This window comes from Ochotona princeps, chromosome 2, assembly GCF_030435755.1.
Source record: "Ochotona princeps isolate mOchPri1 chromosome 2, mOchPri1.hap1, whole genome shotgun sequence".
Classification (NCBI taxonomy): domain Eukaryota; kingdom Metazoa; phylum Chordata; class Mammalia; order Lagomorpha; family Ochotonidae; genus Ochotona; species Ochotona princeps.
Window position 1 is genome coordinate 165,965,911 of NC_080833.1, and position 14,881 is coordinate 165,980,791.

General features: G+C 43.1%; 1 protein-coding gene across 1 annotated transcript in view; it reads left to right on the plus strand.

Moving 5' to 3' along the window:
- The window catches only part of XPR1 (xenotropic and polytropic retrovirus receptor 1), a 209,739-nt gene that overhangs the window by 47,960 nt on the left and 146,898 nt on the right, over window positions 1-14,881 (plus strand). Inside the window, exon 2 of the mRNA XM_004598637.4 lies at window positions 1,117-1,168. Within this exon, the coding sequence (XP_004598694.2) occupies window positions 1,117-1,168 (52 nt within the window). The remainder of the gene's footprint in view (window positions 1-1,116; window positions 1,169-14,881) is intronic.

The following is a 14,881-nucleotide window of genomic DNA, read 5'->3' on the forward strand; positions in this document are numbered from 1 at the left end:
GCTTGGATTATCTTCATCATGTTAAACTCTTAGCGAGGACTTCCTGTATGTCCGTTGGGAAGTATAGGTTGAGCTTCTCTAATCTGAAAAATGCAAAATACTACGTGATAATCAAAATGTTTCAGATTTCAGAACATCAGAATTTTCTAATTAGGATTGCTCAGCTCTAAGTTCTATAAATGTACTAACAATCTGAGAAACTCAGATGTGGAGCACTTTTGGTTCTATGCATATTCAATGAGGGTTAACTGTATTTGTATTCACAATAAAAAGTTTGGGAGTTTGGTTATACATTGTGAAAGTACTTGGCATTGCAGAGCCATGTGCACCTACAAATAATGATAAAACTATTCTGAAGTCACATATCCAGTTCTTGATAGTTTTTATGTTGGGTTCTGGAATAAGGGGTTACTTCCTAAAAGCTTGTGAGAAAAGCATATTACAAAGAAAACTGTGCATGACTTTCCTTTGTTTTTTTGGCATGAAATCAGCTGACTTCCATATTGTGTGAAGTTTTAGAAGTACTGTTGAATTTTCTAGGGCTTATGTTTTAATTTTCTTGTACTGTTCTCCATTAGTTAAGAGATGATATCTAGTTGTTTCCCAAGTACCTCTTACTTTTTAAAGTATATAAATCACTTTTTGCACCATTTTTATCTGCTGGCTCATCTCTCAAATGCCTGCAAGAGTTAGGACTTGATTAGGCTGCAGCTAGGGACCCAGAATTTCATCTGGGACTGCGTATGGGGTGGCATGTACCCAAATGTCAGGGCCAGCTCCTTCTGCATGCCAAAGCTGTATATGAGCCGAAGGCTGGATCGCGAGCTGAGTGGGTAGCGAAGCAGACGCTTGTATACGGGTTGTGTACGGCCCCCGTGGCTGCTTGGCCGCTGTGCCGAATGACTGCCCCATAGCCCTCATCTTAGCGGGGGAATGGATTGATGTCAAAGTGTAATATTTGAATTTTATCTTAATAAAGCTAAAATATTTCATTAATTTCTCAATAAAGTATGTAGTTTGTAGTCATTGGCTGTTAAAAAATGTCTTTTAGTGTCAAATTCCATCAGTGTAAAGTTTACTTAGTCTTGTTTGTGTTGTTTTTCTCTTTCTAAATAGGCTTTCAAGGAAATGCTGTACTCGGCTCAGGACCAGGCACCTTCTGTGGAAGGTAAGGTGAATCAACCCTCAAGTTTAGGACAGGAAAGTACTTTTCAAGGGAGCGGGTTTTAAGCTGCAGAGTGTAAAGTTATTTGAATATCTGTGATATCATATGAATCTTAGTTGCTTTTGATAGTAAGTATTAGAGTTGTTTTATGTGTTAGCCCATTTTTCTTTCTGTAGCTCACGTTTACCCTGTAATGAACCTTTCATTATGTGCTAACGCAACTCTAAGGCTGAATCACTCTTATTGGTATAGTCAGCTATCTGTTTGTGACTTCCTTCCTGATGTGTTTTTATTTTATGCCTTGCTCCCTTTCTTTCTTAATTCAGCGTTTTCTTTCTATTTCTGTCATTTCTGTAGAGTTCAGTGGAGTGTGTGCGCACGTGCGCAGTGTGGGCTGCGGAGAGCAGTGCCCTGAGTGCTTGTTGTCTGTCCAGTTGTTTCTATTGGTCTGAACCTCTGCAGCTGTCTGGCTTCTGCTCACAGCTGCTTCATTCTTGAGGGAGTGTTCCCTCAGTGGCTGGCTTTTTTTTCTTTTTCAATCCTGCATCATAGTTTCAGAAGAGATGAACATGAAAAAAAAATATGTATCCAGAATATTATAAAATGTTTTTGTAGTAATAACAGTATGGCTTATTAAACTAGTACAAAATCATTGTAGTGACAAGGTAGTAGGAATTTATTTTTATGACATACAAGCTATACCAAAGTTGTTTAATAAAGATTAAAAATTTTATTTCTTCAGTGATACAGAAATACACACCTTCCAGGGCCAGCGTTGTGGTGCAGTGGGTTAAGCTACTACTTGTCCCACCAGCCTCTCATATTACAGTTCGAGTCCTAGCTGCTCTGCTTCCCGTCCAGCTTTAGGTAAAGGCCCTGCGAAGGCAGCAAATGGTGACCTAAGTACTTAGACCCCATTGCCCAGGTGGGAGGACAGCTGGAGTTCCTGGCTCCTGGCTTCAGCGTGGTTCAGCACTGCTGTTTGGCTATTGGGAAGGGATCCAGTGGATGGAAAATCTCTTTATTTTTCTGTCTCTTCCTCTTTACTCTTCCTTCTCAAATAAAAGAAATCTTTAAAAAATAGTAGAAATATGCAACTTACCTCTCAAACCACCTTGATTTAAAAATCTGTTTCCTCTTAACATAAAATCTTTACCACTATAAACCAGACTATTTGAAATCATATTAATTTTATAATGAATTGTTGAATTTTCTACTACACTGTGATTTTGTGCTATTTAATGTAAGACACATAGATTTATGAAGGTGCTTATTTTTTTATTGAGTTATCTCTTATGCTCTGTGCCCTAAAGAATACTTCCTTTAAGAATATAAGAAAAATGAAATTATGTGTTGACTCTTTTTCTGTGTAACTTGCCTTAATATAGATTCTTTTGGTTTTAGATAGGGCTATTTATCACTGTTATGATTGTATTTAAAGTTTGACTGTCTAATTTGTAATGAAAATGCCTTCCGTTGGGAGTTACAATGGCATTACCCAGCCCCTCCATGCTGGAGCAGGTTCCCAATTTTTTTCATTTGCTTTCTTCCATTAGAAAAAATAATTGAATTCTGTCAAAATATCTTTAAAGTGACAGGTCTTTATAGTTAAGAACTTTTTCTTAGTATCATTACGTAGGGGCAATAATTTCTTTGAAACCTATTATGGAGGGAATTTTATAGGTTGATTACGTAGGATCTTTTGTTGCTTTTATAATGAAAATAATTCTGCAGTAATTCCTTTTTACTTTCATATAAACATTCCATAAAGTCACATAGCTTTTGTCCTTTTTAATATGATATTTTTTCTCTTCTGAAACATGAGAAAATTTAAAGGAATAGAAAATGTTGGGCCTGGTGTGGTGGCCTAGCAGCTAAAGTCCTTACCTTGCACGCGCCAGGATCCTATATGGGTGTGGGTTCTATCCTGGCAGCCCCAATTCCCATCCAGCTTCCTGTTTGTGGCCTGGGAAAGCAGTCGAGGATGATCCAAAGCCTTGGGACCCTGCCGTCGTGTGGGAGACCCAGAAGAGGCTCCTGGCTCCTGGCTTCGGATTGGCTCAGTGCTGGTTGTTGCAGTCACTTGTGGAGTAAACCATCGGATGGAAGATCTTCTTCTCTGTTTCTCCTCCTCTCTGTATATCTGACTTTGTAATGAAAATAAATAAATCTGTCAAAAAATGTTTAAAAAATGTTCTAAAAAAAGCAAAAAGCAAAACTGTTCTGTTTAATGGTTTAGTGTTGGGGTTACTACCCAAACTGCTTTCTGACTTGCTGTGTGATTTGACATTTATATCCTTTGTACAGTGTTATTTTAAGTGATAATTTCTGTATTTTATCTTTGTTTTCCAGTTTGTATTTTTAAACCTCTGTTGAGCAGTTATTTATAAATTATATGGCATATGCTGATTTATCAGCTAAAATCTAAACTTTTAACATTTAAAGCATTTGTTGCTAGTTAAGAAGTTACTTTTTATCTTAGGAGCTCAGGTATACTATACTTTAGTGGTCGAAGATTTGCCTGCCAAGTAACTCAACAACTTCGTGCACCTGTAGGTCAACCATATTTAAAAAGTTGTTTTACCTTTGAATGTTAGCCTAATCTCTGGAATTCTCTGGTCACACACTGCCCTGGTAATTCTGATTGTCACTGTTGAGCCTTACAAGTTTAAATTGGTGTTAGGTTAGACAAATCTTAAAATGAAATTTAAGTAAAAAAGTCTTTTAATGTTCCTTTCACGTGGATGTTGTTGATTTCTTAATTCTTTGACATAGGTTAACTGTCAAGGTTCTCATAATTTTCCGGTGCAAATACATGCTGGAAGAAGACGGATGTTTCTAAACAAAAGACATAATTACGAAAATGGTAAAATGAGGTTTGAGGCTTTTCTTGAAGTTAATTCAGAGTAAAAAGTAAAATTGACAAAGTATAGTGTATAAATAGCATCTATCTAATTTCAAACACATTCTAGGAAAGAGGGCAAGTAAGTTTCTAAAAAAATACTCTCCCCCTGAAAAAACCAACAAACTAAACAACAGCAACAATGACAGCAGCACCAAGGATGACCCCGCAGACTGATGAACTTGTGCCTGGGTGGGTCTGTTCCGTTAGGTGCACACCTTTCTGCTGGTAGACGTTTGGGCGGAGCTGGTGACGGCTCAGGTGCCTGGGCCACCTCCCTTTGTGCGCCTGCTGCCCGTGGCCTGGCCTGGCTCCTGGAGAGTGACCCCTGGTGAAGGCGCACGCCACGCACAGCGAGCATTTGCTGTGAGTTCCATCTCCTTTGACGTATTCCATCCGCTTTTTCAGGTAGTCCATGTTTTTGTATACCATTTGGAAATATATCTGAGGAAGATCACTTAAAATTCTGTTAGGGATCTTTAGAAAGTGCATGGAAAATGGGTATTGTAAAAATTGTGGATGGATATCAATTTTTTCCACAAAAATAATTTTATAGTTTCCTTTTTTCTGTGAGCTTTTTGAAGTATACTCGTATGTTAAGATAGTACAGTGTATTTTTAAATAATGGCATATACATAGCAGCAAATTTTTTAATTTTGTCATTTTTTTCCGCTGGACGACTTGTACATACAGAGTACATAGTAATATTCTGTATCTACAGAATAAAGTAGAGAAGTGACTAAAATAATAATAATAAAAAGCCATGGCGTTTTGTGCGGTTTTAGAAGCTAACTATTAATGTGAAGATTAGAAGAGAGGACGATTTCAAGATCCGAGCAAGTTTGTATCAGCTCCTGAGAGAATGTCAGCTTTTATTACATATGAGATTTGAGAGAAATTCTTGCTGTGGACCCTCATGAAGAGTCACCAGTGTGGTGAATGGAATCTTCAATAGTTTTATAAAAAAAGAAGACAGTGACAGTTTTGAAAGGCTGCTGCTTGTAATTCAGCGGTGCCATGGAAACACTTCCGGGATCTACAGGTCCCCGAGTAACTGGCTCCGTGTTGACGACTCACCTGTTCCTTTCCTAATTCTGTTGCATCCAGTCCCTTCGCCTTCTTGTGACTCAGGAGAGACCAAGCTCGCTCCGGCCTCCTCCTGAGACTCACGGGTTACTGTATGGCTGCGACCCCCTAAGAGGCCTGCTCGAGTACCCCGTCTGATGCAGCCACTCAGACATTTCATGTTAGAGCACCTTGTTTTACTTATTTATTTGAATATCTCTGATGATTTTCTGGTGTCTTATGATTTTTAAAAAATGGTATTTTAATTATTTCTTTCTCTTGTAAGTTTTCAGACACCAGGAGTTTTTTTTCCTACTGTTTAATATCTAATGCAGACACATGGCTTATTTGCTGAGCACACCAGTGAGTAGGAATAAAAATAGGCACTTTTCCTAATTTTCCTTGAGTCTAAAGCAATGAAGTTTTCACGTGTGTATGTTTGTAAAAATGTGCATTTTGTGATTCTCCTCTTTTACCTTTAGACACTGAACTTCATCTGCTGGGTAAATGGTTAAGCATATTGTTTGGTGTTTCTATATTGCTGATGTTGTAATTTTATGAGGGAAGCCTCTGGGACATCCTAGTGTTGAAGATTATGTGTTTTGGTGGCCTTGTATGACCTTACAGGGGAGATTTTGCCCTGGTGCCGTGTCTTGTAAACTATTAAGAATACTATGTATATTTTACAAGACACTACATTGCGTCTTTTTGTGATTTGACATACTTGGTGTGCCTTTTATAAAGATAAATGAAATAGGCATAATTATAGAAGATAGATGTGAACTGGAGAAAAAGTTGTGTTGCTTCTTCAGTCTATATTACTTGAATCAAAATGCAAAGACCTACCGTTCGACAGTTCTGCATTGCGCTTCTCTTATTGTAATGCATTTCTTCTGAGGAATGTCTAAGGCCGACTTTAACTCCACAGCTCCATTTAAGGCAGCTTAACGTGGCCTCTGATTTGCTGAGACTGAGTGACTAGAGGCAGTGGAGAACAGTCATTGATTATTGCATCTATTCTATACTCACAGTACAACCTCAAATGTGTTAGTAGGTTTTGTTGAAAGAGTTTGGTTTGGGGTCTCTGCTGATTTAACTTGGTTAGCAGCTGTGTTACAGTCTCCCCAAGCTCCTTAGAATTCAGCTCTTAGTGGCACTGAAGATGAAAGTATGCTTGTAAATTATTCATTTTGATTATATGCTTCAATGGACAGGGTCCTCTTCAGGAGTCCTCTGTCTTACCTCTGTCTCTAGCTCTTTGTTGTTTTAACACATGTGAGCTTGCTTTTGAAAATTCAGACGAATGGAGCACTGAATTGTATTGTTTAAATTCATGGAGCAGTATTTTATCTACCTACCTTTATCTGTCTATCATTAATGTCAAATACGTGCATTTATAACACATTACTTTTCATGTGCTCCCCAGTTTTCACTTTATTATCCTGTATCCTTATCTCTCTTTTTTAATTATAAAAAAAGATTTATTTGCAGCTTAGGTCCAAAGTTGATGTTCCCGTTGTTTTGGCGTTTGTAAGGGTGATGGACGGCCATGACAGAGAGTATAGAGGAGACATCGTATGTCCAGCCAAGGAACAGCTTTAAAACAAACAAAAAGCCTTCACCTTGGTCTTCTTGGACTTAGAAAGAAAGGCATTTAATATTTGTGTAGTTTGCTGCACTTCCCACTGGTCAGTGGCTGGGAAGCAGCTTTCCTGTTAGTGTTGTCAGGATGCTGCCTTCACCAGCTGTTTTAACACCTCCCCCCATTTAAAAAAATACCTTATTCGAAATGCATAGCAACACAGAGGGAGAGGGAGAGAGGAAGGCAGGCTGGAAGGGAGGAGGGAGGAGGGAGAAAGAGAGAGGAGGAGAGATTGATCTGCTTCACTCCACAGTGGCTACCGTAGCCTGGGTTAGTCCATGCTGAAGCCAGGAGCCGGGACTCCATCCTGGTCTCCAACATGGTCCCAGGCACTTGAGCCGTCTAGTGCTGTCCTTCTAGGCACGCTGGCAGAAGCACATTTGGAAGTGGAATAGCTGGAACTTGAGGCAGCACGCCCACATGGGATGCTGGTGTGGCAAGCGGCTGTGCAGCCTCCTGTGCCACAGTGCCGGCCTCCCAGATACGGTTTATCGCAGTGTATAATGTTGAATGAGAAGAGTATACCAGGCACAAGTGGTGAGATTAACCCTCAGAATGAAATGCTTGATCTAGATGCCCGTTTAGCCACTGCAGCCTTTTTGAGATCCATTAAAGAAATGCAGGGATGGGCACTGTGGCCCAGTAGATTAGGCTGCTGGTTGTAACGCTTGTGTCCATTTCCTGGTGCTTGATTTGAGTCCTCATTGCTCGGCTTAGGGTTCAGCTTCCTGCTAATGCATCCTGGCAGGCACAGGTGATGGTTGAAGTGCCTGGGCTCCTACCTCTCAGATGGGACATCTTTGTGGAATTCTAGGCTCCTGACTTTGGCTTAGGCCAGCCCTGATTGGTGTAGAGTGTTTGGAGAGTAAACCAGCAGATGAGTGATCAGTTTATTTTCATTCATTCTCCTGTCTCTCATAGAATGGAACAAACAAACATAAAAAACGTGTATGGCCAAGTGTATAGAAGTTGAGACAAGAGCCTAGCCACCAAGATAATTGTCGTCTCCTTAAGAATGATGTGTTTTACCCATCATTACCATCCTCTAGAAGTGATGAGACCAGGGGATTCAGCACAGGGTGTAATAATGCTCCTTTGGAAACCTACATCGCATGCAGGAGTGTCTGGTTTGAATCCTGACCCTGTTTCCAATTCCAGTTTTCTATAAATTTCTGCCCTGGAAGGAAGCAGGTTGAGTCTCTGCAACGTGGTTGTAAGCCGTGCATTGTGGGCATTTGCAGGCATGAACCAGTGGATGAAATATCTCTCTCCCTGTCTGTGTTTTCCTGTCTCTCTCTCTCTCTCTCTTAATTGAAATAAAGAAAAGATTAGAAAGAGGTGATTTGTAGGGCCCCAGTGTTGTAGCCTGGTGGCTAAAGTCCTTGCCTCGGATGCACCGGAATCTAATGGGTTCCAGTTTGTGTTCCGGTGGCGCTGCTTCCCATCCAGCTCCCTGCTTGTGGCCTGGGCAAACAGTTGAGGATGATCCAAAGCCTCGGGACCCTGCACCCTCATGGGAGACCCAGAAGAGGCTCCTGGCTCCTGGCTTTGGATGGACTCAGTTCAACTTCAATGCAGCCACTTGGGGAGTGAATCAACTAAAGGAAGATCTTCCTCTCTGTCTCTCCTCCTCTCTGTATATCTGACTTTCCAATAAAAATAAATAAATCTTTAAAAAAAGGTGATTTGTAGTCAGAGTCATGTAATAGAACTGGATGGGAAATGGAAGTGGCACCCATATGTAATAGTGGCATCACAATTTAAGGTGTAGCTCAGGACACCGTGTTCTCCTGATCTTGGAAAGTCTTTGTGCCCTTTAGGTAAGGCCACCTTCAGTGGTTAGTGAAGAAAGAGCATTGAAAAAGTAGAAGGAAGCTTAAGAAGTGATGATTGGAGGGGCCAGCGTGCTAGCCTAGCAGGTCAAGCTGTCTCCTGTGGTCCTGGCATCCCACATGGTGCCAGTTTGAGTTGTGGCTGCTCCACTTCAGCTCAGTTCCCTGCTAATGTGTCTGGGAAAGCAGCGAGGAGGGGCCTAAAAAGTGCTCGGGCTCCTGCACTCAGGTACATAAAATTAAAATTTCCTCCTTCAAAAAGGAAAATTTGTGCCCTAAAAATCATTCAAAGTAGTTAACAGCTCCTAGTTACTTGAAGCATTACGAAGAGGGAGGATGCAGTGAGTAATTTAAAAGCGGATGATCGCTGGTACTGCCGTGGGAATGCTTCCTGGCTGCACACAGCTGAGAGTTCTAAGCAGGGACCTGGTGCCAGAATGAGAGCAGGGTTTTCAAGAGGAAGAGCGTTTGGAGGTGAATGTGGGCAAGCTGCTAAGGAAAGGGAGGGAGGAAGGAATGGAGAAACAAAGAGAAATGAGAATTTTCATTTTGTGAACCCCTTCCTTGGGTAGGGATGGTGTCCTGATTGAACACACAGAGGGTGGAGTGTGGGCAGACAAGGGACGTTTTCATGGCGTCTCCACGTGCTTGTCATGGCATCTTCTCGCTAGGGACCTAGGTGTGTGTCACGGAGAAGCAGGTGGGCATGCGGGGGATGGAGTCAGGGTGCAGAGCAGACAGACCTAGGAAATCCTCCGGCTCCTGAGTTCCCTCAGGGACTCCCACCTCTGGCTGCGCTAACAGTAACAGAACTGATGGTCAGAACAACAGAGGATGATTCTCAGGTGTTTTGAACCCAGAAATATGAAATCATGATTTTTGCTGGGCCACACTCATGGAGTTTTGGGAGAGAATTTGTGCTGTGTTTCCTGCCGTTTCTGGAGGTGGTTGGCTTCTTGGCCTCTTCCCTTTGCCTTGTGCTTTGCCCCCGAGTGAATCTAACGGCGTTTGCCTTGGGCTTTACCTCTGCCTGGGTAATCCAGGGTGTTCCCAAGAGCCTGGATTGCCTTGCCAAGAGAGGTTTCCCCAGTTAGGATAACATCACAGGTTCTAAAGATAAAATACCAAATGCTTTAAAGCCCAGATTTTTAGTAAGTACACTTCGCCCTTGCTGAAAAGGTGACACTGTGATGATTCTTAGGTTGGAATAATGTTCTGAGTGGCAACCGCAAACAAACCTCTTTGGGATTAGAGCGTTGGGGGTAGGAAATCTATTTATATTGATTAAAATTTCATTTTCTTAGTTGAAGGTTAAGAAGTGAAACATTGTTTGTCACCTAGGAGACTGAATGTCAGTTTCTGGCTCCTAATGAGAAATTGACCAGCGATATGCATGTTACAAGGGGTGCAGTCAGTGAGATTGGAAAAGGAAATTGAATTTATAGTGGTGGGTTATCACGTGCAATTAATTTTGAATATACACTAGAGGCACATGAATCTTTTAGATTGAAATGTCTGTACTCTGAAAGAAGGCGTTGGTAACCTAGTATGATTAAAAATGTTTGCGCTTCTGGTTTCCACAGTTGCTCTGCAGTGCCAAAATATGTTTTTAGGAGGCTTTTCGCAGCAGTCTTTCAGTGATTACAATAAGAAACTGATTTTGTGAATCCTTTCTAAAGGACAGGTCAGAGTAGGAAAATTTATAGATTTTTATATTGTTTCTGCTTTTCTGTAGCAGATCTGTAGCATGTTAACAAACCAGTATATCATCATCTTTCTAAAAGATACAGATGCTTTCTCCTGAAGGAAAAATAAAGTATGATTTACCTTTGATGTGGTAAATAAATTTGCAACACAGAGAAGGTTTTAACCGTATAAAAAGAATACAGTATACTTGCACTGGGTGGATACCCCAAAGGCCAGTTTACTCACAATAGCCAGGAAAGACTCTTTGTAAATGAAGTACTAAGGGAGTGATAAATGGGCGAGATGGGATTTGAGTTGGAGCTTGCAGTACAGTTAAGGAGCTGAAGGCTTTCCAGGCACAAAGAAGCGATAGAACAAAACCAGGGGCTGCACATACACGAGGCATTCAGGGGAGAGTTAATAGGAAACTTTAAACGAAGCAGAGGGTTTTTAGAAGAGAATGATGAGCTGTAAGAATGAGACCAGATTTCCAAAGCGTTTAAATAAATCAAAAAGTAATATTTTATTTGGTATGTAGATCAGCATTTGGGGCTGTAAGCTTTATGCAGATTGAAATCAGAGACTTTTCTGGTTTCTTCCTTGCACGCTGGCTTGGTGCTGTTTTGAAGAGATTTCAGCTTGAAGTCCAGAGGAATGTACACTTCCGGCTTTGCCGAGCCTCCAGCTCAGTGTTACCATGTGAATCTCATAGCTGTGTCCTCTTTGATGTTGGGGTCCCCAGGTGTGTGCCAGCAATAGGTAGAAACATGCTCTCTACAAGAATATTGGAAAAAGTGGATTCACAGTTTTTAACTGGCTACATGGTCCTGAGTATTGTTTTTTTTATAGAAAAAATTAATGTGATATAAAATTTACCATTTAAAGTGTACTGAAATTCAGTGGTGTTTAGTATGTTCACAGTCATGTGCAATTGCTACCTCAATCAAGACATAAAAGCATTTTTTTTCTATTCATTTGTTCATTAATTACAGTGTATGACATGACACAATTTCATAGGTACTGGGATTCTCCCCTCTTCACCCTAAACCCCTCCCCCATGGTGAGTCCCCCCCACCTGGATGCATAACCACAGCCCAAATTCCACCGAGACTCCGTAATTAAAAGCTCACACCATACAGAGTCCAGCATCCCACTTGTCCAGGCAAGTTCAACGGCCTCTTAGGGAGGCCCTCTCAGGTTTGAGGGCAGAGCCAGCAAAAGCATTTTTTAAAAAGATTTATTTTGTTTGTATTTGAAAGGCAGAGTTACAGGGACGGTGAGAGACACAGAGAGATCTTCCATCTGCTGGTTCACTCCCTAAATGCCCGCAACAGCCAGAGCTGAGCAGAACCAGAGCCAAGAGCCCGAGGGGTCTTCCATGTCTCTCGTGTAGGCGCAAGGGCCAAGAACTTGAGCCATCCTCTGCTTTCCCAGGCCGTAAGAAGGCAGTTGTATGGGAAGTAGAACATCTGGGACATGAACTGGTGCCCATATAGGATGCTGGCACCTCATGTGGTGGCTTGGCCTAGTAAGGCATGGCGCTAGCCCCGCAGAAACATTTTTAAATGGGATTTATTTAAGCTAAAAATAAAGTTTATAGTAAAGCAATTTGTTTGGTATATGTAGTTTTGCAGTCTGTATCACTTGTAGAAATGTGTGTTTAAAAATCATTGCTTGCATCAAGATTTGTAATGTAGGTGTGTCCAGATCTAATACGGGCTGCTCCACTTCTGATGTAGCTCCCTGCCTGGGGTAACAGCGTAAGATGGCCCAAGTGCCTGGGCTCTGCACCCCCGTGTGAGATCTGGAAGTAACCCCTGGCCAGCCCTGGGCTCTGGAGTGTGGACTGACGGATATGACAGGTCTTTGTCCCTCTGTTTCTGCTTGTGTCTGCAGCTCTTCCTCTCAGAGTAAAAGAATAAATCTTTAAAAACAAGATCTATAATTTTGGGGAGTCACCAAGTGTGATCATTGTCCTTTTGATAGTGATGACAAAAGGCAACAGGGTCAAAAATCTGAATTGCATTTGGAGTTAGAAACACCCTGGGCGGCCTTTGCACCTGAGAACTAACCTGTGTTTTTTGGATGATCACACAGCACTTTCTGAATAATGCTCAGGAGATAGGGGACGCTCATTTTTCTTTTTCTGTTTTTAGGTTATATGTTTTTTTTTTTTTTTAAAAGATTTTATTGTTATTGGAAAGCCGGATATACAGAGAGGAGGAGAGACAGAGAGGAAGATCTTCCATCCGATGTTTCACTCCCCAAGTGAGCTGCAACGGGCCGGTGCGCACCAATCCGATGCCGGGACCAGGAACCTCCTCCGGGTCTCCCACGCGGGTGCAGTGTCCCAAAGCTTTGGGCCGTCCTCGACTGCTTTCCCAGGCCACAAGCACAGTCAGGGAGCTGGATGGGAAGTGGAGCTGCTGGGATTAGAACCGGCGCCCATATGGGATCCCGGGGCTTTCAAGGTGAGGACTTTAGCCGCTAGGCCACGCCACCGGGCCCCTAAGTTATATGTTGTGAATCTAGGAATGTATTTCCTGATTTTAATTTTTTTAAGTTTGTCATTTGAAAGGCAGGTGTATAGGATGCTTTCGGGGGAGGGGGGAGAGGAGGGAGGGAAGATAAGCTCCTCTCTACTTCTTCGCTTCCCAAACAGCTGGAAGAACCTGCTTGGGTCAGGCTCAATTCTAGAAGGACCTTCTTCCAGGTGTCCCACGGGGGTGGCAGTGACACACTTGGGCAGTCTGCTTGTTTGGTGAAGCCAGAACGCACTCTGATATGGGTGGCGTTCTGAAAGCAGTGGCTGAACCCACTGTGCAGTAGGCCTGTTCTCCCCAATTCAACAAACCTGCACTGTGTTTATGGGAGACATAGTTATAGAAAGGAGACATTGTTGGTGGGAAACATGAATTCTAGGCACTTGTGCTCTTTATTTTTGAATTTTTAATGTTGTTTACGTAGTTAAGTGAGATACATCCCATGCAGGTCTCTGATTAGGGTGGGGACGGTTGAGGCAGGGAGGAAGGTGAGTGGGACAAATGTCCCCCCCTTTTTTTTTCTCCTGTGTCCGCAGGGAGGGCAGGGAAGGGGGCTGTACTTGCTGTCTAACTGCATCAGCACCAGGGAGGGGGTAGTTATTTGTGAGGGTGTTACTTGAGTGGTTTTGATAGTTCTGAGATGTTGTCAGCTTCATTGCACCAGTGTTGAGAGAATCTTTCCAAGGTCTGTTGGCTGACAGTATACCTTAGTGCATCCATAGACCTAAAGGGACACAGTTTGACCAAAAGAGTTGTCCACTCTGTTCTGCTTTCCATCCTCTGACAAGGCAGTTGACATCCCCTGCTGGCCTAATGAACTGGCTGTCATGTCATCTGTATGCATCTGGGTATGCTGTCCACTGCACAGGCATCAGCTCCTGAGGAGGCCAGCACCAATCCGTGCACTTCAAGGTCAGACCACATGTGCTGTGATATTCTCTGTGGCTGGGGTTTGAGTCCAATGATCTAGGCGAGTAGTTCTGACTGACTGGCCATACCTGTTCTGGGTCTCATCAATGGATGCCATAGCCTCGCTTAGCCTACTGCAGCCTGGCCTGTCCCTGGACCCGGTCAATGCAAGTGCTGAGGAGTGCCATATCCTTGCCTGGCTTGGCATTCCCCAAGTCCTGTCTATAGCTGCAGCTTTGAAGGGGAGTTCCCCACGTTCCCCTATCAGGCCTGCTCCAAGCTCCACATCTCATGCATGCTGGTGTGTGCTGTGCCCCTGGTTGGTGTATTTGCGCTCAGTTCTGTCCTTTGCATTGCCAGTAGGTGCTGCAACCTGGTCTAGCCTGGCCTCCTCCCATCCCTAGCTCCCACTAGTGTCTGAGTTCTTCCGTCCAACCTGGCTCAGCCCGTCACCATTCCCAGCTCTCGCAAAAACTGGTAGGCGCTGCCGTCCCAAAGAGGCAAACCCACACGTTTGCTACAGAAGCTCCCTCTGGATCCGGTTCGCTCATGTTCTGGTGGGTGCTACAGCCCAGCTTGATGCGGCCCACGCGCTGTTCCAACACTCATGGAACCTAGCCCAGCCACACATCTCCCCAGCCCCACCTTTGTGTCCACCAGTGGGGCACAGGTGATTTAGTCCAGCCTGGGGTGGGTGTGTTGACCTGACCCAGACATACCGTCTGTTTCCCCCCCTCTGTATCACTTAGCTCCCTTGTCTGTCGGTGAGTGCAATGGCCTGGTCAGTGGAAGACCCCGGAAGTCATTTCTCCCCTGTTAAATATGCTCTCAGTCGCTCACACTCCAACATGTCCTCAGATCCACTTCCCTGGGCAATCTGCAGCTCCCTCCTCAACCCCCACTTGGGGCTGAATGGCGTGTCCTGGTTTGGAGTTCCTCACCTTCCGTATTTGTGTGTGTGTATTTTTTTTTTTTTAAGAATAGGTAGCTATGCTGGCACACTGGTGTAGTTAACACAGATTTGGCACTGACCAGGTCCAGAATGCCCGCCAGCTGCTTTCTCCCAGCAGCATAGCACTTGCCTAGATACAGTGCAGCCTAGGCAGTTGCCTACAGCTAGGGAGATTCTAGGCATTT